This window comes from Strongylocentrotus purpuratus, unplaced genomic scaffold, assembly GCF_000002235.5.
Source record: "Strongylocentrotus purpuratus isolate Spur 01 unplaced genomic scaffold, Spur_5.0 spur5_scaffold_1, whole genome shotgun sequence".
Taxonomy (NCBI): Eukaryota; Metazoa; Echinodermata; class Echinoidea; order Camarodonta; family Strongylocentrotidae; genus Strongylocentrotus; species Strongylocentrotus purpuratus.
The window spans coordinates 31,655,870-31,683,642 of NW_022145594.1; the positions used below are offsets into that span (position 1 = coordinate 31,655,870).

A 27,773-nucleotide genomic window follows, 5' to 3' on the forward strand; every position below is an offset into this window, starting at 1 on the left:
GCTCGTGACCTAAGCAGAGGGGTGTTTCACAAGGATCCCAAGTTGAACTAATCTATAAGTTGGACTTAATAATTATGGAAAGCCGTTAGCATCTTTGAACATATTTTGTAAAAGTTTGATTTGATTTGATTTGATAAGGTTTTATTCGAATATTCAACAATACAGCTGGAGGCTGATACAAGTGAATTTACAAGGTAAAAATAATTCCATAGACATAAAAATATAATTATATGCTTTAACACTTTTAAATGAATCCAGATATAAACAGTACATAGTAAATAAATCATAAATAATGAAAACAATAATAATATTGAGTTATTTTGAAAGGCGTAAATGTTGATTTAAATCATTCATATTTTCTATTATCAAGGACATTTCATGATCTTGATGTGGAATTTATAAAATTTCTAAAATACTTGAATTTTCGCTTTTGAATATATTTTATATTAAGACTACAAATGTTTTATCATAATTTTAAAGTCCAACTTAGAGTTAAGTTGGACTTAGGATCTTTGTGAAACATGGTTGATAGTCATTTTTCGTCCGCCGCGCAATTACAGAGACACTGTAGCTTCAAGCATATCATGAATCTGCCGACAGAGGACCGATCTGTATTTCAGACTACATCCCTAGCAGTTCAATTTTTGACACTGGAAGTGGAGTGTCTACTTCCACGAATAATGTGTGTGTGAATGGTACCAACACTCCTTCTATGGGATAGATTGATGTATAATGATGTCTTAAGAATTTTCTTAATCTTAATTATTAACTTTAGTTTATCACATGCGATTTTCTAGCCCATGGCCAACCCCTTCGAAATACTGATCAATCCTAACATAAAAGAAACTGGGTATACAAACATACTCTGAAAGCTATTGTATACAGCTAAGCAAGCTATACATGTCCTTTCCGCCGGACTATACCATAAAGGTATGATAGTAGTCATTATTATTATCCAGTCATAGGGATTTGAACCATGTGATCCTCAGTCCGGTGTCGTATCCACTAGGCCACGAAACCTCTACAACACAACACCATTACAATAAAATGGTTATATTGTATTATAAGATGATGACGTGTATCCTAATCAAATAATTGGTTGAAAGCGTATACGTAACCAGGCATTTATTTTGTCTAACGCGCAATTTGGATAATGACCGGTCATTAGTAAAATCATGTTATAAAGCATCATTTTTTATAACAAACAAAACATAACCTTATAAAACAATACACAGCATTTTGTTCGGGCATTAGTAAAAAAAAAAAAAATACCCATACTCGGTACCTTCGAAACAGTCCAAAACCATCGGCTATCGCCTCGGGCGTGTTAAACTGTTCCAAAGTTACCTTGTGTGGGTAATTCTTACTAATGCCCTCACTGCTGTGTATTATTTGTATACTATTGCACGCATTTTCATGAAAAACGTGGGAAAGTCTTAATAAATGAATCACACGTGGCCGTGCGTGACCAATCATTTGATCAGGATCTAGGAGTAAGTTGTTTTATATCAAATAATCAGCATTTCATCTTTATTTGAATGTAGGCACACGTAAGTAGATGAAATCGGCAACCAGAATTATATTATAATCGAATGTTGTTGTTGTTGTTGTTGGTAAATGTTTTATGGCGTTCATTCAGTATTGAATATATACGCCATAAATATCTTCAATTTTATAAGAAAATCAGTTATAGTCTTCATAAGAAAACTGAGAATAAAGATTTGTAATGAAATAATTAATTAATAAGTAACGCAATTTATTAGGAGTCTCTGGATGGTTTGCAACTTCGTGTTTCTGCTTTTTTTAAAGTTTAATCTGGTCATCCCGGTTTCGATTGCATGGAAACTAGCTTTGCCCGATTTGAAACAGGCTTCTCGGCTACTCGGCGTGCGTGCGCATTGATCACTATAATCGAATGTAGTGATTGGGTGGTCAATGGTGGGGTTAGTAACTGAATTTTTGTTAGTACATTAAAAAACTTGGAGATCACCGTGGTACATTATTTTAATCATTGACTTTACGACATAATGCAAATAAGATTATTTGTAATTAAGTGACATGTAGCACGAAAGCAACACCTTTAAACAAATCACCCAATAAGGCAACTTAAGTGGCCTCTTACGTCCCCTATTGAACTGTGGAAACATGACAATGACGTATAACGTAATCTGATTTCTATGGAACACACAATAGACTATTAAAATTGCCCTTGAGTTGATTTTTCAAAAAAAGTTGAGATCGTGTAAATGAAGATGATTTATGAGAGCATGCAGTATACCATTTAGTTCTTAGGAGGTACTGTACATATTCTTTGTTCCTGTACATTCTTTGTCTACCAAATTGTTTCGCAGTTAAATAATATATATTAAACTTGATATGTGTATCAACGCAATATTAACACCATGTTTTTAATAAAGATTATAAAGAAATTGATAAAGATTTTTGCGTCAGATTCTTTTATATACATGTAAACAGGTAAAGAGTATTTTTTTTCTCGCATATTAAAATCTTACTTCTAAGATTTGAAATAATTAAACACTAAATGCACTGAACAGTTTTATTGAAAAGGAGAAGGCATATTCAATTGCGGTAAACAGAGAAATATGCCATATTTGTATATTTCATTTAATAGTTTCAGTTCAAAAACATGTGTAAACCATAATTACCCAAGCTAACATCTGCCTACTTAGTTTATATGAATAAAGATTCTTATTGTTTTAGATATTTTGGCGTGAATTAATATAGCTAATTTTGTAAATATTTTGGAATGACTATAAACAGCGCACATGAGAGAACAGAGTGTTGATATTCAAAATCTGTCATTGTATGTATATAAACATATTGTTCAATACCCAACTTTTACGAAATTTTAAAATAATTGTCATATTCCTCAGGGATTTCTCGTATGAGGCAACTAGAGACGCAATAATGAAAACTGTACATCAAATTATCAGGTATGATTTTAATATACCAAGAATATAACAAAAACAACGCATTTCACAAAATATCATGAATTACATTATAAATAATCCATTTCGCTAGCAATGAAGTGAAAATTGATATAATATTTTAGATTGTAATATTCGTGCTATGAGTAGTATTAACGCTCAAGAGATGAGCCAGCTGAAATGACGAATCCAACAAGATCTTATTTCTTATCAACTTCTCCATCTCATCACTACCGTCTTCTTCTTTATCCTTTTTTAGTCTTTGACTTTTTCTTTCTCTTCTTTATCTTCTTATTATTCTTCATCGTCGTCTTCTTTTCTTCCTCTTCTTCTTTATTGTCTTCTTCTTGTTATTCTCATTTTCCTTCCCCTCTTCTCCTTCTTCTTCTCCTCCTCCTCCTACTTCTTCTTCTTTTTCATCATCTTCTCCTTCTTCGTCGTCGTCGTCTTCTCCTCCTTGTTACTCTTTGGTAGGCCTAAACTCTACACATATCTAAATATCCTACGTGGATAACATAAACGGAGAGCAGATAACAACATATAAAAGGAATGCATTGCAATATATTGTCTGCCTTTCTTGTTTGACTATCGAAAATGATAAACCAAAACGTGAGTGATGAATACATAACTACTATAACATTTTGTTATAAATAAAGATAATGGGCTAAGGCGATCCTATTTGCTCTTCGGCCTAAGTTTTGACCAGAGATACTAAGGCTAAGGGTAAAATTGAGACGCAGGTTAAATTTAAGATTATTCTAACATGCGATTTATTAAAAGAAAGGACTAGGACTACATTTATGATCATGATAAACAGTTCAATAGTTACCTATCGACTAAACAAAACTTTGAAGTTGCTTCTATTTGTTTGCAATTATACAACGGTTGCTTTAAATTCAATAAATCTTCTTAATATATATGAAGATATGAATAACCAAGCTTAGTTAGTGAAATAACATGACTTCGTATTGGTAGATTACACAAAGTGTTACCCACTAGAAAGAAAAACGATCCTATCAGGGCCCAAACCAAGTCGTATTTACCTAAGAACTAAGGAACTTCTTACAATCAAATGTCATTTTTCAACTATCTCATTCCTTGATGTATAAGGTATACAGTGTATACACCGAACACAAATGTCTCAAAACTAGCAGTTCTGTCATTTCTAAAAGTATAAACTGCGCTTTCCTTGTTTAAAGGCCTTTTTGAACGGGAATAATCGCACTTGGCACAAAACGTGTCAAATGCGATGCATGTGCACATTTTCGTCCAAAAAATTCCTTTAAATAATCTATACTATATTATAATAAGTGCATATTGGTAATAGGATATTCTTTGGAACCATGCTTCTAGGCAAATACATAATTCTAGCTTTGCTTTAATCATAATATTTAACATCATATATAGTTATATACAAATACGTACAAATACATTTGTGAAATAGCTTGTTTCATCACAGTGTAGACTAAAACTTTGATTGCGAATATATACATGTCTTGACATTTTGCAAACTACAATTACAGGTGCATATTTGTATAGTAATCATATTTACATATTTCCATTAACGTAGCAAAAAAGATACTTTTCCGCATCTCCATTTTCATTTTGGTAGAAAATAAAGCGTACGGCAATATCATATGTACAAGGAGCGCGTAGTGTTCAATGAAAAATCATCCATGCTACAATGTTATGATCAGGTACCAGCCAAGTCTGTACTTTTTAATCCATAACAATTCTTTCATGTTATCCTATTATATGCAACTTCAGATAAACCGACTTCCTCGTGTAAAACGTCCCAATAGTTTAAAAAAGAAAAAAGTTAAACATACTATTTAACGCACGGACATAACCGCCCACACACACTTGTATCCGGTTAGTTATTTAGGCCTTTGTCCATGATGTTTTGTTAGAAATTTGCAAATATAAGTACAGTCTGAATATTTATACGATATTTATTATGCGAATTTCGCTTCTATAATCGAGTTTTACTCTAATTCCATATTAAGACGTACTTCGAAAGAGTAATACGCTAATCAGCGTAAATTTGTCTAAAATCAAATTGTTAAGTATTCATGAAATTATTGATATTGTAGAAAACGCTCCCACAAACTCTATGATAAATTTCCATTGCGCTTTGATTAAATCGGTGTCCCGTTCGCTCCCCTCCTAGATTAATGTTTCAAATGTTGTTATTTTTTATTGTTAAATAACTCTCATTTTATTTTAACAATGACCTCAAAAAAGCTTAACATCCATGATGCCTGTGTAAGCTAGCAATTGGCACAGACATTTCTATAAGGCATCTTCAACAATCATTTACACGTATTACTCTAAGACATAACTCTCCTTGTATTATTATGTCGAAAGGTGGTTACTTTTTATAACTTCGGACCCTTTTTTTCCCTCTATGTCTGCTCTCTCTGGCAATCATCGGTATAAACAGAACATTCTCTTGCAGCAAAATATTGCAATATTTGCACTTCCAACTATAGGCGGGTTATCTTTTGCACTTATGTTTTAATACATCAGATCGAAAAGTCACAAAGCTGTCGGAGAGAAATTCTCGAAGTTGTTATTTCAAAATCCCAGCTTCTTTTCTCCTCAAACGGGTCTTAAAGATGGGGTTGAGTTCTGGTCATGAGATGAAATTATGAAAGAAACTTCTGGACACAATTTTTAATAGTTGGTTTATTTTTTTTTTACACGGAATTGATGTGTACTGTGAAGTTATGAAATCATCGGACAGGAAATTGACTCAATCTTACTGACAATGACATGCACTTTGCACAGAAATGTGTTTATGGGACTACACACCTATACACGTGGAATGTAACATTTCAGCTTTCTCTAGTCATCTTTTGATTATGAGGGCAATTGAAGAGCAATCCTTTCTGTGGGACATTTTCTTTGAAATTCTTCCAGACTGATATAAAAAGAATATCAATATTTTTCACTCTTTACCGGAACTCAACCTTCTCTTTATTACAGTTGGGAAAAGTCACACTTTCCTAATGGTAGCACAGACGCAACGAGACGAAGGAAGCGCTTAGAGCTAGGACAAATGAGGGCGCCATTACATTTGCTCTTGATCGCCATTGGTCAGCTTTGGCCGTCCATAACCCGGATTTATCTGTGACAAGAAAAGGGGAAACATTAATACAACGAAACGAAAACAATATCCATATGACTTATCGGAAAGGTTACCTTTAATAATAAAATAATTTTATTCATTTAACATTTTTCGGATAAAAATATGAAATATCTTTGTGTTATATACAAACTTCCTATTTCCATAATAATGTAAACAGCTTCGCGTCTTGTCATAGTTAAACATTACAGAATTGGGCGAGGGACCTTAGAGGGATTGGGTATCTTTGTCACAGATTCTTTAAAAAAATCATGGGTTTAGTTCATGCTGCAATCACAATAATACACCTCTAGGTCAGTCAGGAATCCGATGTCTTTTACAAGCCGATCGCCTGTCTGACTATCAAGATATTTATGATTGTAATTAGAAATGTTCCACCAAGAAATTACACTTTGTGATGGTGAACTAACCTCATGAGGCTTTTTATGGTGGGTGCAGTGAATAACAAGACACGTCGGTCTTAAAAACGTGTACCACTCCCGGTGATTCATAACACCTGTTACGAATGGTGTCAAATTTACCGTAAGAACTGACGGATAGCTGTCTTTAAGAAGAAGGAAAGAGAAAAGTTTTTTCGTATTGTTCCTTACCTGCGTCGGGTATCGTTTGTCTTGCTTCTGGTGGAATGGTGGTAACAATATCCTCTGTTCAAACAAATAAAAAGAAACAACATATTGCTCAATATTGTTTACTAGCAGTCGAATTCAAATTTAGTCGGCCATTAGGTCGAGTTGTTTTCATTTCAGAAAATCATAACGATGACATTTAATTTATTTAAAAAAAACAAATAAATACATTTAAATTAATAAAGAATTGCAAGCACTTCATTATGATTACTAAATCTCAGCCGTTTGAAGTTGCTCAAAACAAAACAAAAAATAGTATCGTTGCAGAAAAGGTTGAGTTCTGGGGAGAGGTGAAAAATAATTTGTGAGCGTAATCATTATGCAAGTATGGAAGAACATCAGAAAAAAATATTTCTCGAAAAGCATGGCTCTTCAAATGCCTTCATATTCTAAATATGACAAGTAACAGCTTAAAAATGAGGCCCGATTTTTAGTCCACATGTTTCTGAAGTCCCATATACATCTTTTTGTGTACAATGCTTGTTACTTTTACCAAGACTGGGCCAAATTTCTTGACTCCATTTTTATGACTCCACAACCTTACAGTACACACAAATACTTGTATGCTACATGATCAACTTTTTCTGATCGATTCCACCCCATTTCTTTTACAATTCAGTCGCATAAAAGAACTTGACTTTATCTTTAAGTGTCTAGTATAATTCATATTGAAATGAACATGGTGGGGATGATGTTCGAAACAATGTCCAGAGTTCTTTTAATATACCAAATATTCTAATCTGTATATGAACAAACTTAAAAGGGCAACATTATATGAACTATTAACAATTGTACAAAGAAATACAATATAAATACAACATCCTGCATGCAAGAGTATTTGAAGTCGGACTTTTCCTAAGTAAACGTATTACATGTTTTTCGGAAACTGCCTGGAAGTTACTTAAGATCACATTTCCTGCGATGAGCTATTGATGAAGTCCTTCATGGTAAATTGATAGTTAGCAAGACTATTTATAGAGAAACACTACAAGTTAATTGTGCAGACATTGATGGTGTTGGTCATATCGTAATCTGTCGGAAAAATGGGCCTACCGTTAAAGATTAATTATACTTATAAAGAGAAATATTTTAATGAGATAGGTGGTGCTTTCAAAGGAAGTCCATGGTCTCACCAAGTCTAGTTTTGAACTGGAAGTCCGCGCAGTCCCCTGTGCCGTACATGTTCCTGGGACAGATTTGACCTTCATATGTGCTGTCGTCTGAGAGGTCACGGAGGACGAAAGTTTGTTGGGCCGACCAGGCATCAGGGCGAGGGTAGATAGTGTCGGCTAAAGGTTGCTCGGGATAGAATCTAACTCGGCTTTTGCCTTCGACATCCTAAAAAGTTGAAGAAAAAAATAAATACATCATGATGCCTATTGTGACATCAGAATAGAAAAACGCTGAATCTATATGCACATTATGCGTCATTTTATCGTAAAGAAATTTTCCCTATAAGACTATCAGAAATAGCGATCGAAATGGCGATAGTCTTGGAGTGATGCGATGTTTGTTCCGGCGGCAATTGCTCAAGGCTTTATTTCGTCGACTTTTTATAGGTTTAGGGTAAGGGTTGCAATTGGGTTTTATTTTAGTTTTAGCTTTTGCCAGATTAGGTAGAGTGTCTGATTCAGGGTTGAAGTTAAGGATTAAATTAGTGTAGGACATTGACCGCAGAGCAATTGCCGCAGTAGCAAATGTCATCCAACCCAACATGGTGGCACGATATCGGAAATAGAAAATGGCCGGTATTTTTCATTTGCAGTATCACATCTTTCGCTGACACCAGAGCGAACGGGCTGTCCCCAAAAGAAAAAAAACCTTGCAGTATCTCGAAGAGCCTTCGAATGAGGGAACATTTATGGTGATGACTTTTTCTTATGGGGCGATTGTTGGAAACTGCAGATCATTACATAAGACCTGTTGGTTATAAACAAATACAAGCCCCTCTAGGTGATCAATAACGTCTTAATAACGTCTGTTATCAGGTGAAAACTCGGATGGTGTTGATTTCACCATTAGAACCCATAACTATGTCTCTTTAAAGTGTTACCTCTATCCATGTCTTCCTGTAGTAGATATCGTAAGCCTCAATCTCAATGGTGTCCTGAAGTGCCTCTTGAAGATTAGCTCCAGGGGTCCATCGTAATGTATAGATGTGACGCCGAGTGCCATATAAACTGCTAGTGACTTGTGGGGCCAGAGGGCGTCCTTTAGATGAGAAAGGGTATGTAATTTAAGAAGAAGTGTCATTAAGAAATTCTAATGGTTTAGAATAATAGTATGTTGGGGGCGTAGGCTATATATTTCAAGGCAATTTTCTTCCGAGACATCTCACGGTTTCGAGGAGATGTTAACAGCTGATATTGTTCTGTCTCATGTAAAGAGTGTGATTTTTTTCTCTCGTCTGATTAACGATTTAAAAGTCCATCAGTGTAAAATTATTATTTGTGTGTTGTATGTGTGTGTGCGTGTGTGGATGTGTGTGTGTGCTTCTTCTTCGTCATATTCTTCGTCTTCCTCCTCCTCCTCCTCCTCTTTCGCGTCTTCTTCATCATCATCCTCATTTCGGTTACAATACAGGATCTTCTCAGTAATTTTATGTTTGGTTTAGAGTTACAACTATAATTAAGCTGAGAGGTAGGCGTAAGTGTTGGTGTTATGGTTAGGGTTAAAGTTCATCGGAACTTATGCATGAGATCAATAAAATGTAGGACTATACCGGATGAAACAAAGCAACTTACCACTGACTTGAATAGTTGTGTTGGATGAACCGAGCCGGTTGTATGCCACGCACGTGTAGTTACCGTAGTCACGCCGCGGATCCAGGGATATAATGACGAGTCTGTGGGAAAAATTGCTACGTGATCGTTCTATCGGAGAAATCGATACTACACAAAATGGCGGAATGTTGATTGTTACCTAAAAATGATGCGACACATACATAAATGCAACTGACTGAGCATGGTTTTGTTAGTACATGGATACATTGAAAGCAAATGCATGCACGCAGACGTGTACACCAATAAGACAGACGAAAGGAAGAGAGAGAATTAAGTATTTTTATTCTACCATCATCCTTCTCCAAAATCATGATTTGTGGAGAGATGATTAAGAAAATTGTCATTTAAGTAATTAACGTTTATGCTGTCTCAATTGACAGAATCAATTACCACTATCATTATTCTGTTACAACAGTTTTTGAGTTTTTTTTAATTTAGGTAAAAGTCTTTTTTAGGATGATTTTTATTCAGAATCAGATGCATTCTGATATTCAAACTTAGACTATATTATAAGAATATTTAATGAAAAGCTACAATATTGAGTAATTTAGTGTGCTTGTGTGCATGATAGATTGTGAAGTGAAAAAAAGCCAGAGCACGGAGTATTATAAGAACAAATTGTATTATCCAATGAGAAATAAGAAATAAAAATTGGAAAAAAATAATAGGAACACCTATGTTCATTAGCAGGCTCGATGCATTGATAACAAATAAACATGTCGGCGTTTATATCACAAACATTATTTTCTTTTGTTTTTGTCATTCACGAAAGAACTAAATAATTCGTACAACGGTAAGGGAATTAAATGAAAAATTTATAGGGCACAAAAAGACGCAAAGCGACAAAGGATATCATTTTTTTTCTTCAAAAAAGGTCATTCGCTTGTCCATCATGCAGGCTGTCAATGCAAGGCATGAATACAAATAGGCCTCTCTATACACAGGAGTACGGGGTGGTGACGTAATGTTCTCCTGCTACTTGCCTAGTAAAGTTCTCATAACAAAGCAAAGGTATCCTGCTCGATTGTGTTAGTGGAAACGGGGACAGCGGAAGAAACGAGACCAAGGTGTTGGAGAAAGGGGTTAGTTACACTGAAACAGCAATAGAACTGTGTTAGTATCAAGACTATGTTTAGATACAAACAATGAGTTAGTACGTCAAACCATGCACAAAAATGACACATCAAATTGAAGTGGTGATCGTGAAGGAAAAGGGAACATGAAAAGTGGTGGTGGAATTAAATTCAGTTTCTTTTGATTTAGCTGGGGATATGTGAGTCCAAGAAGAATATAGAAACGGACGCATGAATAGTGATCGCAGAATAGATTTCAATCAATCAGAAATGCCTGACTGTAAAGACTGAAAATGAGGAAGAAAACAATGTGCGATATGGCTAGACCTCTCAGTTAGCAAAAGCAGATAAAGAAATCATTAACATTTGGCTAATTAAAATAAACATACCCTTTGTGTGTAACGCGCAGATCATCCTTTTCACCGTGGCTTTTAAATGTGATCCTTTAAAATTGAACGATATATCTTAACCTCACAGTATACTACACTTAAGTAACATATGGTTCATAATTAAAAGATCTTTTAAAATTCATTTGGCTTCATGAGTAATTTAGTTTAGTATAAAAAATACCCTAAACGATTTCAAATCCTCACACATTATTATTTCTGTTATCTCGCGTTTCGCCGTTCATACAAATGAATTTTTCTCAGGACGTCACAATACAACGTAAAATGGACCAGACAGTGAAATTGCACTGAAAGATATTATGTCCCTTTTACAGCCAACATCAAATTATGTTAAAAATTTGTAGGAATTATGATTATTTCATGTATGTCCTATCTGTGAAATTTAAACATGATAGCAGTATCCTAGTATTTGAATTATGCAAGGAAAATCGTTTACCTTCTACACTTCACTGTCAGACACTAATGAGTAACTGACTGACATCTTTTTCTCTGGTAATAACACAGTGAGCTGTAACACGTACATGACCCACTGCTTGTAATGGCCAAAACTCAATTGATAGAATCTTCGTGCAGCACAAAACGTACAACCATTCAGTAAAAGGGTCTGAGGTAAAAGGGTCTGAAAATCAGACTATTACTTTGGTAGTTGCAATCACTTATGTCGATTCGACAACTAATGGTCGTTATTTTCCCACAAAAGAGTCATTTTCAAGCCCTTTCGTTTTGAGGGAAGTCCTAAATCAGTAGTGTCTTTCAAATGCCTTTGAAATGTAACCTTTTCATTTGTTTAGCCTGCAAATGGGACATTCAAGTAACTCTAAAGGAACACGATCACAAAGAACTTTTAAGAAATCGACTTTCAATCTAAGATTAATACATTCCAGGAGGAGTCGCAAAAAGTTAATTAAAAGTATTAGCGATCATGGAGAGGGTGGTAGGCTAGTAGAACGGACAGCATATTACATGTTACTGTTCATACGAGGGGAGATACCTCTCCGTGCTAAGAAACGCGACAAGATTTTAATCTGCACGACAACGAAATGATTAACAAATCGCGTTTTAAAAGAGATTAAAAAAGTATCGTATGGACACAGCCCGCCGAAGTCTACCTGTTATCTGAACTCTGTGACGTGAGGGTCAGGTTTCGGTTGTCTTTCATCCAGTAAAACCTGGCTTTAGGTACGGCATTAACGTTGCACTGGAGCAGAAGATACTTCCCTTCACCCACGCGTATGTCTGGTGAAAGCGTCCTCACTTCTGGAGCATCTGTGGGGAAAAAGGCGGGAAATTAAGACGGACTGAGATTGAATAACTTTCATTGCTGTTAGAATTTTAGAAATCTCCTAATTATCCAAATGTAGATGACATATTCAAGGCATAATAAGTCATTAAGAATATTTTAGGTAAATTATACTAAATATTTTTCTCAGATGGTTGAAATAATAGGGGTAGATTTGAATTCGAAAAGAAAAAATTATATAAATAGTTGAGAAAAAAGGAGAAAATTGGCGAACCCATATTGTCTTATTAATCTTTGATAATTAGGCCTATCCTAATTTTTTCAATAACAAATTTCAATCTCTACTAGGTAATTGTTTGTAATATTGGAAACGAGTTAATAGCCTAAAACTTTTATTCAATGTATAACATATCTCAGCAATTTTTTTAAATTTTAATGCTTCGAAATAAAACCGGAAATGACGTACACTGAACGACGACATCTATGACCCTGCTGTCTGGTGGGTCACGACCTGAGACCCCATTCTCTGCGTCACATACATACTGACCACTCTGCTCGCGGGAGATATTCACTAGAGTTATGTTGTCACCTGTACAAAAAAAAAGAAAAAAGAAGGAACGTGTTAATGGAAATAATGATAATGAAAGTGATGATGATGATAGTATTAACCAAATAGTCCTAATGAATAATAATGATAACGATTATGATAATAAGGATAATAACAACACTGATTTCTATGATAATAGTAATAATAATAATAATAGCAACAATAATAACAATAATTCCAATGACTATAACACTAACAATTATAATGATTAACATAAATTTATAATGATAATTTTAATAATAATATAATAATAATAATGATAATAATAATAACAATAACAATGATAATAACTATCATGAATATGATGATAATTACAATAATTTCAATAATTAAAAAAACCATTGATAATAATAACAATAATATTAATGATAATCATAATCATCATAATGATAATAATGATGATAATAATATCAATATTTAATTTAAGATGAAAATCATAATTGATGGGATAATGCAGAATGCTACATTTATGTAACAGGTTTTTAAAACCACTGACCTTGACTTCCTTCCTTATTAAAACCAAATTTATCAAGACCTGTATATTAATCAAAATTACTCATATGTGATCCATTTACTAAATGTGATTCATTTGCTATGACTCTCTCTCTCTCTCTCCTTCTCTCTATATATCCCTCTCAAGTTCATTCTCCATATCCATTTCAGAATGCTGATGGGCTAATCTGTACTTGTGTACATCAGACGTGACTAAAATACGTCTGAAACATAATACGTTCCTCGTGGCCAATATGTATGCAACCCATGCCGGTTTCACTGTCAACGGTCTCCGGGCGCGTCACCTCTCCGGATAAAAACATGAATATCACACACGAGACAGTAATGTAAAATTATGTTTTATTGTTATCTTTTGATTTACTGTCATTTTACTATCCCTATAAGTTGCAGTGCATCGTACCATTCAAGAAAAGGAGCGGGTTAATTAAAAATAATTACTGAAGTCTCTAAATTGGCAACGCACAATGAAATCTATAATCACTATTTCCGTGTAAAAAAATCAAACAATTTTTTTACTGGGTTTCTATTTGTTGTTATCATTTCCATTCACATCCACTGTATTATCTTATATACATTTTCGATTTAAACTAAGAAAAATTGGATAATACAAATCATTGTTGCCAATTTGAGAAAAAATACTGATTGATTTCGATCTTTAGAAAGCTCCGAGCTGTTATATAGAACACTGTAAATCTTTTCTTTTTAGACTGCCAGTTTCATATTGCCTCACTGGTAAACTGCTTTATTGATGATATAAAAAGCATACGAAAGCTAACGAAATATTTTACTACCTTCAACACAACTCATCTTTCCCCTTTGTTTGCCAAATTGTATGTTATCTCACTGATAAAAACTCCTTCAGTAATGACTTAAGAGACGTGACAATGTTCACAAAATACTCTTTCATCTTAGACCCATAGCTGCAGCAGTGTTGTGTCAGTTTTAGTAACGATTAATTTTCATATTTTGATCCACAGTCCATTTATGTTGCAGTACATTGTGCCATTCATGAATAATAGTGATTGAAATCTCTAAATTGGCAACGCAGAGTAAAATTTATAATTATGAATATTTTTCGTGTTCATATCGGCCTTTTGTTGTAATCTTAATCATTGAAAGAGTGGAAATACATAACTGCTATGGGTTAACAGAAGTCGATCCTCGCTTTAAGGTTGCTAATTCCATATTTTCTCAATAATAATCGACTTCAACATTTTCATGAAAAGCATAAGAAAGCTCGCAATATATTATTTCACCTTTAAGAGAATTCATCTCTCTCTTTAAGGTTGCCAATTTTATGTTGTCTCACTGATAAACGGCTTTCCGCTGCTGTAAGCATGTCGTCGCGACAATACGCTTTATAACGCTCGTGGGGAGTGCGCACCGCCGTGATGGTGTCAACTAAAACCATCATTTATTCATAGTTTTTTGAGGAGGCACTTTGCCTCCGGTGCGTTCACATTGCTAATTCCTATCACTGATGTCTAAATGGGTATGTGGTGCACAGTGCAGTAGTATTTTACGGACGAAGCGTCCTAACGTTCTGCGGTGAAGAAGATAGTACGACGTTTGCTACTTCAACAATAGCTCCGCGTTAATTTCTTACGTTAACGGAGTTATTAAAGTGAATCCTGGGCCCAATGCTGTGAGTTACCGCCACTCACACACAAACACACACGCACGCACATGAACACACACACTCACCTACACGCACACACATCAAAAAAGATTGACGCTACTGGTTGGGTCACCAAGAAAACACCATGGCTCAGTTGCGCGTTAATATAAGTTACATGGTGGTGTGCAGTGCCAAGCGCTAAGGATTATATGCCACGAATCATTGGCAGTGTGAACGAATCTCTTAGTCAATGCTTTATCGTCAATTTATATTCAGAATCAGGTGTTCATAGGAAGCAGCTGTGTTTATGATGTGAAGAATAGAAGATACAATAGTACTCTCGCTTGTGTCGTTTATGACTTCAGTCTCCAACACAATCATTAGCAAGTGCTATAATGAGGGAACACTTTTCCCTCATCCGTCTTAACTTAATATGTGTTGCATACAGTACCTGTTAACGCTATGCGGGGCTATTATGTTAGGCTCAATAACGACACTCTGTCTTCATTGGAACATTTTATTAATGTTCCTTCTAGTTTAGGAAAGTTTCCAACGTGTTACAGATGAAGATACCGATAACGCATTATATTGAGAGAAATAAAGAACAAATATAATAGCATGCACGAACTAAAAAGATATCGTTATTAAACCATTGAAATTGATTGTAAAATATCTTTATCTACAGAGATTTTAATGTCGGATCCATGATTTTATATTTTTTTGTTAACCTCGTTGTTGTTGTTGTTGTAGTTGTAATAACAATGAAATGTTCTAGCACAATTTAGGTTAAAGACATTTTAAACATGATGACGATTACAAAATTGAAGAAAAAAAACTTATTCCTCTGATATTCTAGAATTTCTAAAGTACCCTCTCTCTCTCTCTCTCTCTCTCTCTCTAAGTGCCATATCGATTGACTTTGGCGATCATGCTGTTCCACAACCCTCGGTCTTCTGTATTAGTACCACTCCCAGTTCTTTCACTCCTCTCTCTTCCAACAATTTCTGCAGACTGTCCATCCAAAGTATCCTCCTTCCCCTACTCCTTCTTCCCACAATTTTCCCTGTCAAAGCAAGATTTTCTAGGCCTTCTTTACGTGTAATGTAACCCATGAACTTCAACTGCCTAATCAACATCTCACGTATCATTTTCCTTTGCACTCCAGCTCGTGTAAGAATTTCCTCATTACTAACTCTGTCAGTCCAGGGGATTTTCATCATTCTTCTTAAGAACCACATTTCGCAACTTTCCAAACGCTTTTTTAGTATCAGAGGCTAAAGTCCCCGTTTCACTACCATACATAAGTACTGGGTATATGTAACAATTCAATACTCTTATTCTGGTCCTCATACTCATTGTTCGATTTGTCAGAATTTTGCCTAGGTACCCTAGGCTGGCAAAAAACGGATGGAGAGAGTTGGCATTAAATTTGTGGTATCCCAAGTGTGACATTGTAATCCATGTATTATATGCCCTATACGAGGCGTTATTTGCTGTAATTCGTAGAAAACAATAACTGTTTTTTTTTTCTCAACCTCCTTAACTCTGCCCTCTTTTCTCCTTTTCCTTACATCAAGTACATTAAAGAAGTTCAAGACCGTCACCAAGGATTTAAATTTTGCAGATTGAAAATAATCCCCGAGCTTTAACCATCCATTATAGGTAATTGAAAAGGGATTCAAAACGATGAAATAGCCACCTCAAATTGTTATTACACTAACTACAAGCTCTCATGAAATATTCATAAGTTTCCTGTTAAGGTTTACGGTTTAGCAAGTGGTTTTGTTTTGTCCCTTACAAACCTGGAAAATGTATTATTCTTCGTGAATAACTGCGGTATGAAACTAGATAGGTTCGTTCGCAGCCATACGAAAATATATTACATCTGTAAAACACGTGTGGTCCCTCGGTTGGTGTTTCTATAGTGCTATCAGATCGGGCCATCGAGGATTCCATTGGCTTAGTGGTTCTTGCATACATTTTCTACTTGTGCCTCTCTCGAAGCATGGATCTACTGCTCAGAGTAAGTTATAATGGAGACTTTTTTGTTGATGGCGGAGGTTAAGAAATCCCCCCCCCCCCCTCTAGAACCGTTAATGTCCCCCCCCCCCCCCCCCCCCCCCCGTTGAAAAATCAACGTAACCTATTTTATGTATTGGTTAGTACATCTTACAGTAGTGCAGTAGTAATAATAAAAATATAATATAATGTAATATTATCGAATATTTAGGAGCGCTAAAAAACAATAAGTACCATAGCGCTTACAAATACAAATATATGAAAAGAGGACAAAAATATACAGTACAGGAAGTACATCACATAGATCATTGGGGGAAAAGGTAAGTTTGGGGGATCTTTTGAAGGTGGCAAGACAGGTAATTTCCCTTATGGAAAGAGGGATGATGTTTCAAGTCTTTGATGCATCTACTGCAAAACGTTTTTTTTTCAGCTGCTGAGAGTCTAGATCTGGGAATGACAAGTTTACATGTGTCGGTTGCTGAACGAAGATTACGAGTTGGTGTATATATTTCTGGAGGGTGTCATAAAGATATTAGTAGACTTTATTGAACAACTTATTTAGCACTAGGCTAATCTGCCACAATGTTCATTAAGATGTCAAATGGAATTGATAATATATATAATATGCATTAGTATAATATACTTATTTTTGTGTTTAGGCCTATGTTTTAACATTATGTTCGTTGATTTGCCTATCTGTATAAATTAGATTCAATTGATAAGCAGAGAGGATCGCTGATGATGTTCACTAAATATAACCCTATTCTTTAATACTTACTCGTTATCTAATCACCAAAAAGAAAAAGTATGAACATGACAATAAGGGAGTTTACAGAAGGCACATGGTACAAATGACCCCAATTATCCACAGATCTTTTACACATGGAGAAGTTCAACTTTGAGCATCTAGATGTGCTTCATGAATACCTTTTGTTTGACCTCTTGAAAAGAATACTTCCACCTGCGTATCATAGAATGTACCGTTGGTGCATAAATGAATAATGTTACATGACTTTCATGAGCGCATATCCAGTATTCATCTCTGTGGGTTTACCATTTTGGTACAAATGACCTTTATCTGCCCATGCGCAGATTGTATCTATAAACTCCCTTATTTTAACAACCTTGAGTGATCCTTACGAAGACCAAACGTCTTTTTTCAAAAACGCCCTATGAATTCTAATAAGAATTGCTTGTGCAAACACGTATGTGATTTACCGTGTCTGTTCCAATAGTAAATTACAATAGGAATTATTTAGTTCAAACAAAGGCATGACTTGAAAATCAATAACCGCTGGGCCCGCTCTATTGTAGACATTTAGCTCTAGCTTGGCTAATGCACGCCTAAACAATCAATCGATGTCTGACGAATCTAAAGTTCCTTAACACCTTTTTCGCAATATGTAATAATAATAACCCACTTTGTTTCTAACTTGGTATTTCATCTGTTCACATATAAAGTTTAATTTCCACAATATCTTGATTCTAGTTTTTTATATTTCATTTATATTGTATGGGAGTATATATCGATTAAATTGCAGCCTTGAAGAACAATGAATTGAAATTTAAGTTCATCAGGACTTTAGTGGAAAAGTAATACATGTTTTTTGTGCATCAAAATTTGTTTTACACTTCATATTTAATCATGCTATGATAAACGTTTCCCAGAATATTATCCAGACACTAACAAAACGTAAAAACATATAAAGTGTCTGCATCACAATAAACTACAAATTTGAACCTGAACTCAAACACACACACACACACACACACACACATACCTGAAGGTATTTTTTCTTTGAAAAAAATGCCAAGCCGCATTTTCTGTAACCACACAACCAGTTGTGTTATATATATATATATATATATATATATATATATGAATATTTGTTTTATATTTTATGAAGGAATATAAATAAATGATTATATTACGATACGCCGGCCTCTTTGCAAATATCCCAAAGGGCTAGGGAACGGAGAATTATATTTACGAGAGCCAACAACCATCAAAACACTTTTAAAGGATTCATAAACTAGTACATATACATGTATATCTTAAACTCCTTTGAAACTTAATGAAGGTTTGCTAGACAGTTTCACAGAAAGAAAGAAGATCGGTTACGGTGGTTCATTGAAGGAAGAATTGCCTTTCTCATTTCTTTGATTTCACTTTGAGAAATATTACCATGCTCAGCTATATACGTTCTTATTTAGACTTACAATCTAACTAGTACCCAGGCTGCTACTATATTTACTACTACTACTACTACTACTACTACTACTACTACAACTACTACTAATACTACCTCTTCTACTACTACTGCTCCTACTACGTGTACTACTACCCATGCTACTGTTGCTACAACTATTGCTGGTACTACTTCTACTACTACTACTACTACTACTTCTACTACTACTACTACTAGTCTACTACTACTACTACTAATTCTAAGAATACTACTAAAATACTATTACACCTTCTACATTCAAGACGAATAACTAATATTACTCTTGCCGTGGTGTTAATTTTTTATATTTTTGTTTAGAGATGATGCCATATTCTAACTTTAATTTTTTTTCCTTGAACTTGCCTACTTCGTGTTGTTGCAATATGCAAAGCTGTCATCAGACCCGCGCATCATTTAAGCCACGGGATCTATTATTCAAGCCGCCTCTGAAAGATCATCTATTATCAGGGATTGAGCACCATCTTAGCGCAATGCCCAACTAATCATTAGATGCCACCCACTTCACACGCGGGCACTTCACATAGACAAATCACTATGTGATTTTTTAACCCCCTTTCATCTTTCGTCATCCCTTCGTGTTATATTATTATCTTCTTATACGATGAGGCTGTAATTCGAAGGGGTTGAATTCATAAACGAGCTTGCCGTGAAGGAATTGCACTGGTGAAAAAAGGATTACATGTCGTTTTCTTAAAAGTTCATCATTCCAAAGACTCGTTATTCTGAAGATTCGTTACTCCGAAAATAAAATGTTTCATAATTACGATGAATTCTAACATGTGCATAAACAGTCCGAAAATGACACAAAGATTTGTGTTGTGTGTTTTTTCGGAATCACAAACATTTGAAGCAAGAAATTCCTATTTTTTATATTTCGGAATTAGGATCACTATTTCATCTTTCGTATTCACCATATCAGCGTGCATTTGCGCTACGGCATGGAGCTATAAGGTCGTTAACTATGTTTAAAATGATATTAGTAACGCCTTTCTGGTTCCAAAGGATATGATATTGGCGCCGCGTGGATGTAGAAGGACATGCTGTATTTGCACTTCCAGAGAAAATAAATACGCCCCATGGAATCCCATAAGAGGTTGCTCGTAGAGGTGTTGTGGTCTAGTGGATAAGTCCACGGTCTTGTGGATCACAAGGTACGGGATTCGAATTCCAGCCCAACACTAAATGGTCTTTGGTAAGACATTCACACTCTCCACCCAGGGATAAATTAGTACCTTAACAAAGTTGGTACCTTAAAGGCCCACTGCACTACTTGTAGCTACTTGCGCCCTCTATATAACAAACCATGCCTAATCGGTGACCATTGGTCCCCCATGATCCTCTTTTTCTTATGTTAACTGAGAGCTGAGTTGATGAGATAACCACCTGTCCAGTGACCTTGCAGGGCAGTCTAATCCCTCCTGTAAACTATGGCAGATACGCCTTAACAAAGTTCAGAAAAGCTTCTCTTCAAGTTTATACCAATCTATACGGAAGAAATTTTCACTTGTAACACTCATTTTCTGCATATATTAATGGCAGAAATCGGACAACTTGCGGTTAAAAACGTAACTTTGATTACAGCTAGTATACTTTTCGTTTTATATAAAACAAAAATCTCTCTGCATGTCCGCAAACCCTATTTCCCCTCCGTTTTCATCTAAACACAAATGTAGTACATCTTATTTAATTTACATTTGTTTTATTACTTCAATGTTTCAAAATAAAGCATGTCTCGAATATTATTAACCAGGGCCTCTCTTATGTGACATTGTCTGGTGGGAATTTTTCTTGGAACAGGGGGTGTTTTAGAAAGACTAAGATTGACTTTAAGTTGGACTTAACCATGGCAGGCTGTTCGTGCCACTGTTCGCTTTCACCATTTACTGGCAATGGTCTTCCAATGGATGTACAAATCATGATCACACATCTACATAATTTAGCTTATTTGATAGTTCATTATTGAAGAGAAAAAAATATCTAAAGATCATAATTGAGAGACCAATGTTGAGAGCAACCAGTGCCATGTATGGCCTGTCATATTTAAGTCGAACTTAAAGTCTATCTTAGTCTTTGCAAAACACCCACTCCCTCTGGTTTGGTTTATGAATGAATGATTACGAACAAGTGAAAGTTTAATTACCAATAATTAACTGATAAGCTAGGGTGACCACGCGCTCATATCGATGAGTCTCTATGAATCAGTATAGATAATTACTGGACACTGGTTTTGCCTCAACCTTTGAATTAAAAATGATCTGAAAGATCGGAAGATGTCTTTGCGTTTGATATCAGCACATTGATCGATTGGAACTCTTCAGAATAAGTTAGGTGTTGACCTTTTCCTAAATTCGATGTTTTAAAGAAGAATTTAAAACAGAGTCGAATCTACAAGCCCTCACTTTGATTATGCTGTGACCATGCACAGACTCTACTTACAAATACCCAAAAGAATCCTTTCGCTGAAATGGCTTCAACGAATTAACTGATCTACAATGATAATTCTTCCAATGACATTCATTCGGACAATTAACAGTGAGGTATAATTAATATCATGTAATTAAAACAAATTAAATGGACATACTTTGCATCGTCTCTTCGAACATTTTGAAATGGACTTTCAATTCGACATGATTAAGTGAATGAATTGAGAACTACTGGACATGTGAATCGTAAATTGAATGGGATATGCTTGGAGTTAGACCTTCTCAAAGTACCTCAAAGTAAACCAAAATACTTCTGAAACATATACTGTTCCACAATGGTTTTAGATGTTCTAGAATCTAGACCCAACTGCTCCCAAAATAATGATATATGCTCTGTGTCTCGTTTTGCTAACTAACTGCTCTATCTCAGTACTGGACTACATATTGATACAAGGGACTTTGACCGTTGAGGGGGAAGGGGGAAAGAGAGAGTAAGACAAAGGAGGGGGCAGTCGGAGGGGAAAGAGGGATGGAGCTATAGACAGAAAGAAAGTGAGGGAGACATACATAGATTATTATACTCACTGACTCCTTACGTTGCTGGACTATAGGTAAAATGGGGCTTTGTGAGAGGTAAGGGAGAGGGAATAAGACAATTAAAGGGGAAAAGAGAAAGATAGAAATAGGGGGAAAGAGAGAGAGAGAGAGAAAGAGAGAGAGAGCGCGCGATATACAGAAAGAAAGTGAGAGAGACAGACAGCGATTATCATACTCCCTGAATGCTATAACCAAGCGCTGAACTTTAGTTTAAGGGGGAGGATGTAAGAGTGAGAAGGGGAAGGGGAGAGGGAATTAGTCAATTAAAGGGGCAAAAATACAGAGAGAGAGAGAGAGAGAGAGACAGAAAAAAGTGAGTCAGAGAGAGAGAGATAGACAGAAAAAAGTGAGTCAGAGAGAGAGAGAGAGATAGACAGAAAGTAAGTGAGTAAGAGAGAGAGAGACAGAGAGAGACAGAGAGAGACAGAGAGAGAGACAGACAGACAACGGATATCATACTCACTGACTGCTATAATCAGGTGCTGGGCTCTGGATGGTCGGGTGGGTCTATCTTTCTTCCACCACGTCACAATCGGAGAAGGGGAACCATCTACGAGGCAGGTCAGTGTGGCGTTCGATGTCTCGTTGAAGTAGACGCGGTTGGGTTCGGCGGCACTCCAGTTCGGCTCGTCGTCCGGGAGGACTCTCCTCACCGAAGCCTGGTCTGCAAAACAAGACCATTTCTTTTCAAATAAACATGTTTTTTCTTCCTTTCCTGTTTTTACGTACCAACGTCGTTCGTTCGTACAAAGAATATCAAGGAGTACATCATCTAAATACCAACAAAATACTTAAGTAAAACATTTTTGGTATAGGTACATAATGGCATCGTTGTTAAAGTAACATCTATTTTCCTTCATTTCTTCATTGTCATATCTACAAAATACTCAAGTAGTTATTCTTTACATATTTGATGGCATCATCGTCAAAGTCAAATCTATTTCTTTCATTTCTTTCATTGTACATATCGCCGAAATGCACAACTTCAAATTGCACACATATTGACGTGAGATACGAAATTGATAACAGCACGATAAAGAAGGCGTAAATCGTAAAGGTTTGTGTCGGGTGCACCTTAATAGGCCTTCCCCAAAGTCCAGACTGATTTATATATTATTGTGCTTTAAAACTCTACCTGCAATGTTCATGAATGCGGTTCCTTCAAGAAATGCAGTAAAACATGTATACCGAGACCGTCAATGGAGATAATAAAAGCGGTCTTTATAGGCAGGTGGTCTTTATATATATAGATACAGGTTTCATCAGTAGGTCTACATATTTCAATGAGAAATCTTGTTAAAGGGAAGCAGAAATGTGTCTTTTAGACAAATGGCCTTTCTATACAGGTGGTTGCTATAGCAGGTTTCCTTGTCGGTTGAATGATATGTGTTTTCCTTAAATAGTTACGATATCTTAAATATTAAATCTTAAATCTTCGAAGAAATTCATTGTCGTCACTAATACAATATATTAACAAATATGGTTAGAAAACTCTGTTGACTTCTCTTTTCATTTATGAAGTTGTAGACATAAGGGAAAGGGGACTATCGAAAGCGGCGTTCGCAATACATTACGTATGTACGAAATAACCAATGGACTCATCTCTTATGTGTAAAGGGAGAATGCAGGAAAAGAAAAAGTAATTATTCAGAAAGGGAGGGGAGATCGAAAGACGGAATAAAATATATAAAAGAGAGAAAAGAAGTGATAAGCATAATAATGGGAATGTCATTTTGGGAGACAAGTTTCGAAATTGTCGAAAAGAGTGGCTGGTAAAATAAGGCAGTCTTATCCTTATTCTTTAAAGCATAATATAAACATTCTTATTCCTTAAAGCACAAGATAAAAATTGAACAACATTTTGGGGCCTTGGCCTAGATATTGTTTTGTCAACAACCACATCGTCAATCTGGCTGGGGCTGTATAAACCATTCCCTATCCACAAGGCTTCTCTCCTATTTATTGTATCTTCCTTTGATGAAAGCGCTCCGGTTAATGTATCATTAACGGCCCACGTGGTTGGTGAATAATGTGCATTCCCTTGATGGAAGGTTAAGTACATGACGTGACAGCAACACCTCCAGGCAGCTAGGATGGATATCTTAACCCGGCTGGAAGCAAAACAGCATCAAAATCTGTCATTAGTTATGTGGCCTGAATTCAAATTAGGTTTAGATTTCTGGGGGGGAAACGGTCATGTCGTCTTAAACTATGATTAGATTACAACTAATGTTCACAATTAACCTATTTCGGGACAGGATTTATTTTAGGGCTAGATTGATCACAAATTATTCTTCAAATTGGCAACGTTAATATTTGTCTTTCATTGCTAAATGTATGAAATGAAATGTAGTGTGTCAGGAAACAATATACATGGGCGAGAAAGTTGTTGGAAAGTTGAAAAAATAGTAATTTTTAATCGGGGAAAATGCTTTTGAATCTCTCATCGTGTTGCCAACTAAAGGACTTTAAAATCATTTTTTCCCCTCAAAATTCCTGGCACCAAACGCATTAAAAGATGATGGTGGTACTTTTCAGTATTTATATGGCGCCATCATGTTGTTTAATAAAATAAGAAGAAACAAAAATTCAAAAGCATAGACTCTTCGAAGAAGAAGCTGAAGATTCGCTAAAATCAAGTATTTCATGGATTCACCTAGAGATAAATCCCAATTTGAATACTCCACTAAATTTTGGTTAGAAAAGTAAAATTGGTTAAAATAGAAATATGAAGAAAATAGCTGACATGAGATGTATATCTTGTACCCTAAACCAATGCATTTCAAACGTTTTTCTTCTTTACAACACAATTCTCATCTTTAAGAACACCGGATGTCATCACCTACATTAATACAGGAATATCTTTAATCTGTTTGGATAAATTATGATAACGATTTATAATCATGCAGGGTTCAACGTTGAATACAACTAATCAAATCTTAGATGACAAAAGACATTCGTCCTTCGACAACCATTGTTTCTTCATATTAGAAAAACCAATCATTCTATTCTCTACGCACCTTGAGATCCCCTATTAAACAAGGAGTTATGGAATTCCTATTGTACTATGATACGCCGCGTTAGGTTTAATCTGAGTAAGGAAGATGATTCACAATGATGTGTATCCACAGGAACGTCACGCATTGTTTTTTTTTTTGTGTGTGGAGACATCAAAGAAGAGAAGTGCAATTAAAAGGCAACCGACAGGAAATTTACACGTGTAAATTTCACGCTTGCAAAAAGGGAGCATTTGATGTACTCATCGTAAAGTCATCTATTGCAGAGTTGGTGAACTTGGCGTATATTATTCTGTTTTTTTGCAGAGTAGTATCCGCCATATTATAACAAACTAGAACCGGGTTGGCCAAACTCTGTGTATTGATGGCTCTGGTTTATAGTGCATTTAAGTGATGCAGGAAAAAAGGGGAAACCTTGTTTGATTACCGCTCTTCCCTCACGTAATAGGATGTTCGTTCTCTTTCAAATGACCCTGATGATGAGCCTCATAATAACTGGACTTTAAGCGTATTGAGAGGGTTCCACTTCCGATAATAGAATTATTAACTTCAACCCTTATCCTGACTATCTAACTCTAAACCTAACCTAAAACATAATTGCAACCCAAATACTAACCCTATAACCCTAAACCTAATCTAACACCCAATTCAAACCCGAATCCTGACCCTTTAACCATGAACCTAACCTAAAACCCAATTGCAACCCGAATCCGAATCCGAATACTATATATTTGACGAATAAAGTCCGAAGCGAACAGTCGAACGAGCAAATTTAGGGTCACCCAATGAGAGAGATTTTTAACATGAATACACTTACGAGTTCAAAGGTCATTTCTTTTATTTCCAAATAGTTCCCTCCTGCATACAAACTCTACGGAAGGGATCTGTTTCGGCGCGACTATCAACTTCCGGTGATAAAACTATCTCTACTCTATGAGCTATTGCTCGACCCACCCCGCCATTGTTTCCCTTTTTATTTCCCTTCAGCTGCTTGTAGTCGTGAACGACCTAGGACTAAACTGTACATTCCATCAAATGCAAAATACGTGTTATCTCTTCAGGAATACAGGTGCATCAGATTTTAAAAAATTACGATGGTATTCTCTTCATTTTGTCGCTCTTTGTGTGCTTAGAGGCAGAAGGGCGCTAACTCATAAACTTTGACATAAAGTCAAAGTCCTCCTGGCTCTGAAAAGACTTTGTGGAGTTAAATTTGTAACGGGGGGGGGGTGATATCTTTCGGTTCGTGCAAAGTTCATCCCCTCATGTAAAGATTCGTTGGTATTTCTTTGCCGGAATGGATTAAAGTCATAATATTAAACACTGGTTTAATATAAATTATTACAATTATCCCTGCAATTTGCTTTTACCAAATCATGAATATTATAGAGATCAAAATGTGATGTGATATGAGAACGAAAATACTAAAAATTGCATGCATATTGATAAAGTTCAAAGGGTTTTCGTCCGATTCAAAAAATTAATGAGACGCGGTACGCCGTGCATGCATCATGTGTATAGGCCAACATAAAATACACCAACATATTTTGTATTTAGGACACCCAATTTCGTTTTGAGGCTTTGTATTTTTATCAGCAATAATCACTATGATACTTAACATTTCTTTTCAGCAGTAATCCCAGACAATATGAAAGAATATTTTTGTCCTAGCATTTAGTACTGCATTATGCAAAATAGACATTTATTTTCAACTGCATGTACTATATCTAATGATTGGTTAGCGTACAGCTATTTTATACCAATGCCTTTAGTTAATTTTATTGCAAACAAGATAGCTCATACTTTCCATGGTTTCCATGGCAATATAATTGTGAATTGCCCTTGAGTTGATTCTTGAATGTCTTTCGATCACGTCTAAAGTTTTCTCTTTGGATTGATTAAAACCTTGCAAAAAGTTGCAGGGGTTTTAATTCTTTGAAATTTGTAGTGCATCTTCTGCATCTTCAAAACAAATTGCGGCAAAAAAATGCCTAAAATGAGGAAACAACCGGGGAAATTCCAACGTTAATCAACATTCATAATTAGCACACGACACTCACATCAAGTTAAAGATTTTTTTTAAATGGTACTGGTGAAAAAGTCGGAGCATCATTTCGTATGCATACGACGGGTCTAGCACTTCCATTTGGCTGACGAAAAGCATTTACATTTCTCTCTTTTTTTTCTTGGAAAATTTAATCGGATATTCATGACAGATTGTGGTGGGGGCAAAATTCATAAACGAGAGGGGACTAGTAAAGGTTAAGCCTAGCTTTAATCAACATTTATAATGACTCCAGAACATTAACCTCACATCACGTTGAAGCAGTAGCGGTTCATGGTTCCCCCCCCCCCCCCGCCCCCCGACAAAAAAATACCCTTTTTTAGAACTGCGCCTGTCTTTTACAAAGACCTCCAGTAGATGGTACTGGTGGAAGGAAAAAAGTAGGAACGACTTTTGGCATGCATACTAAGAGAATAGCACTTTTCTGTGTTAATCTGCCT

The 27,773-nt window shown here is 35.6% G+C and overlaps 1 protein-coding gene across 2 annotated transcripts in view; it reads right to left on the bottom strand.

Moving 5' to 3' along the window:
* Positions 1-5,796: 5,796 nt before the first annotated feature.
* The window catches only part of LOC100892245 (limbic system-associated membrane protein), a 46,334-nt gene continuing 24,357 nt past the window's right edge, over positions 5,797-27,773 (bottom strand). For both annotated transcript variants that reach the window (XM_030978060.1, XM_011668223.2), the window contains 8 exons: positions 22,715-22,915; positions 12,692-12,814; positions 12,095-12,251; positions 9,467-9,567; positions 8,776-8,933; positions 7,856-8,060; positions 6,687-6,740; positions 5,797-6,078 (listed from right to left, as the gene is read on the bottom strand). In XM_030978060.1, coding sequence (XP_030833920.1) covers positions 5,957-6,078; positions 6,687-6,740; positions 7,856-8,060; positions 8,776-8,933; positions 9,467-9,567; positions 12,095-12,251; positions 12,692-12,814; positions 22,715-22,915 — 1,121 coding nt within the window. In that variant the 3' untranslated portion in view covers positions 5,797-5,956. The remainder of the gene's footprint in view (positions 6,079-6,686; positions 6,741-7,855; positions 8,061-8,775; positions 8,934-9,466; positions 9,568-12,094; positions 12,252-12,691; positions 12,815-22,714; positions 22,916-27,773) is intronic.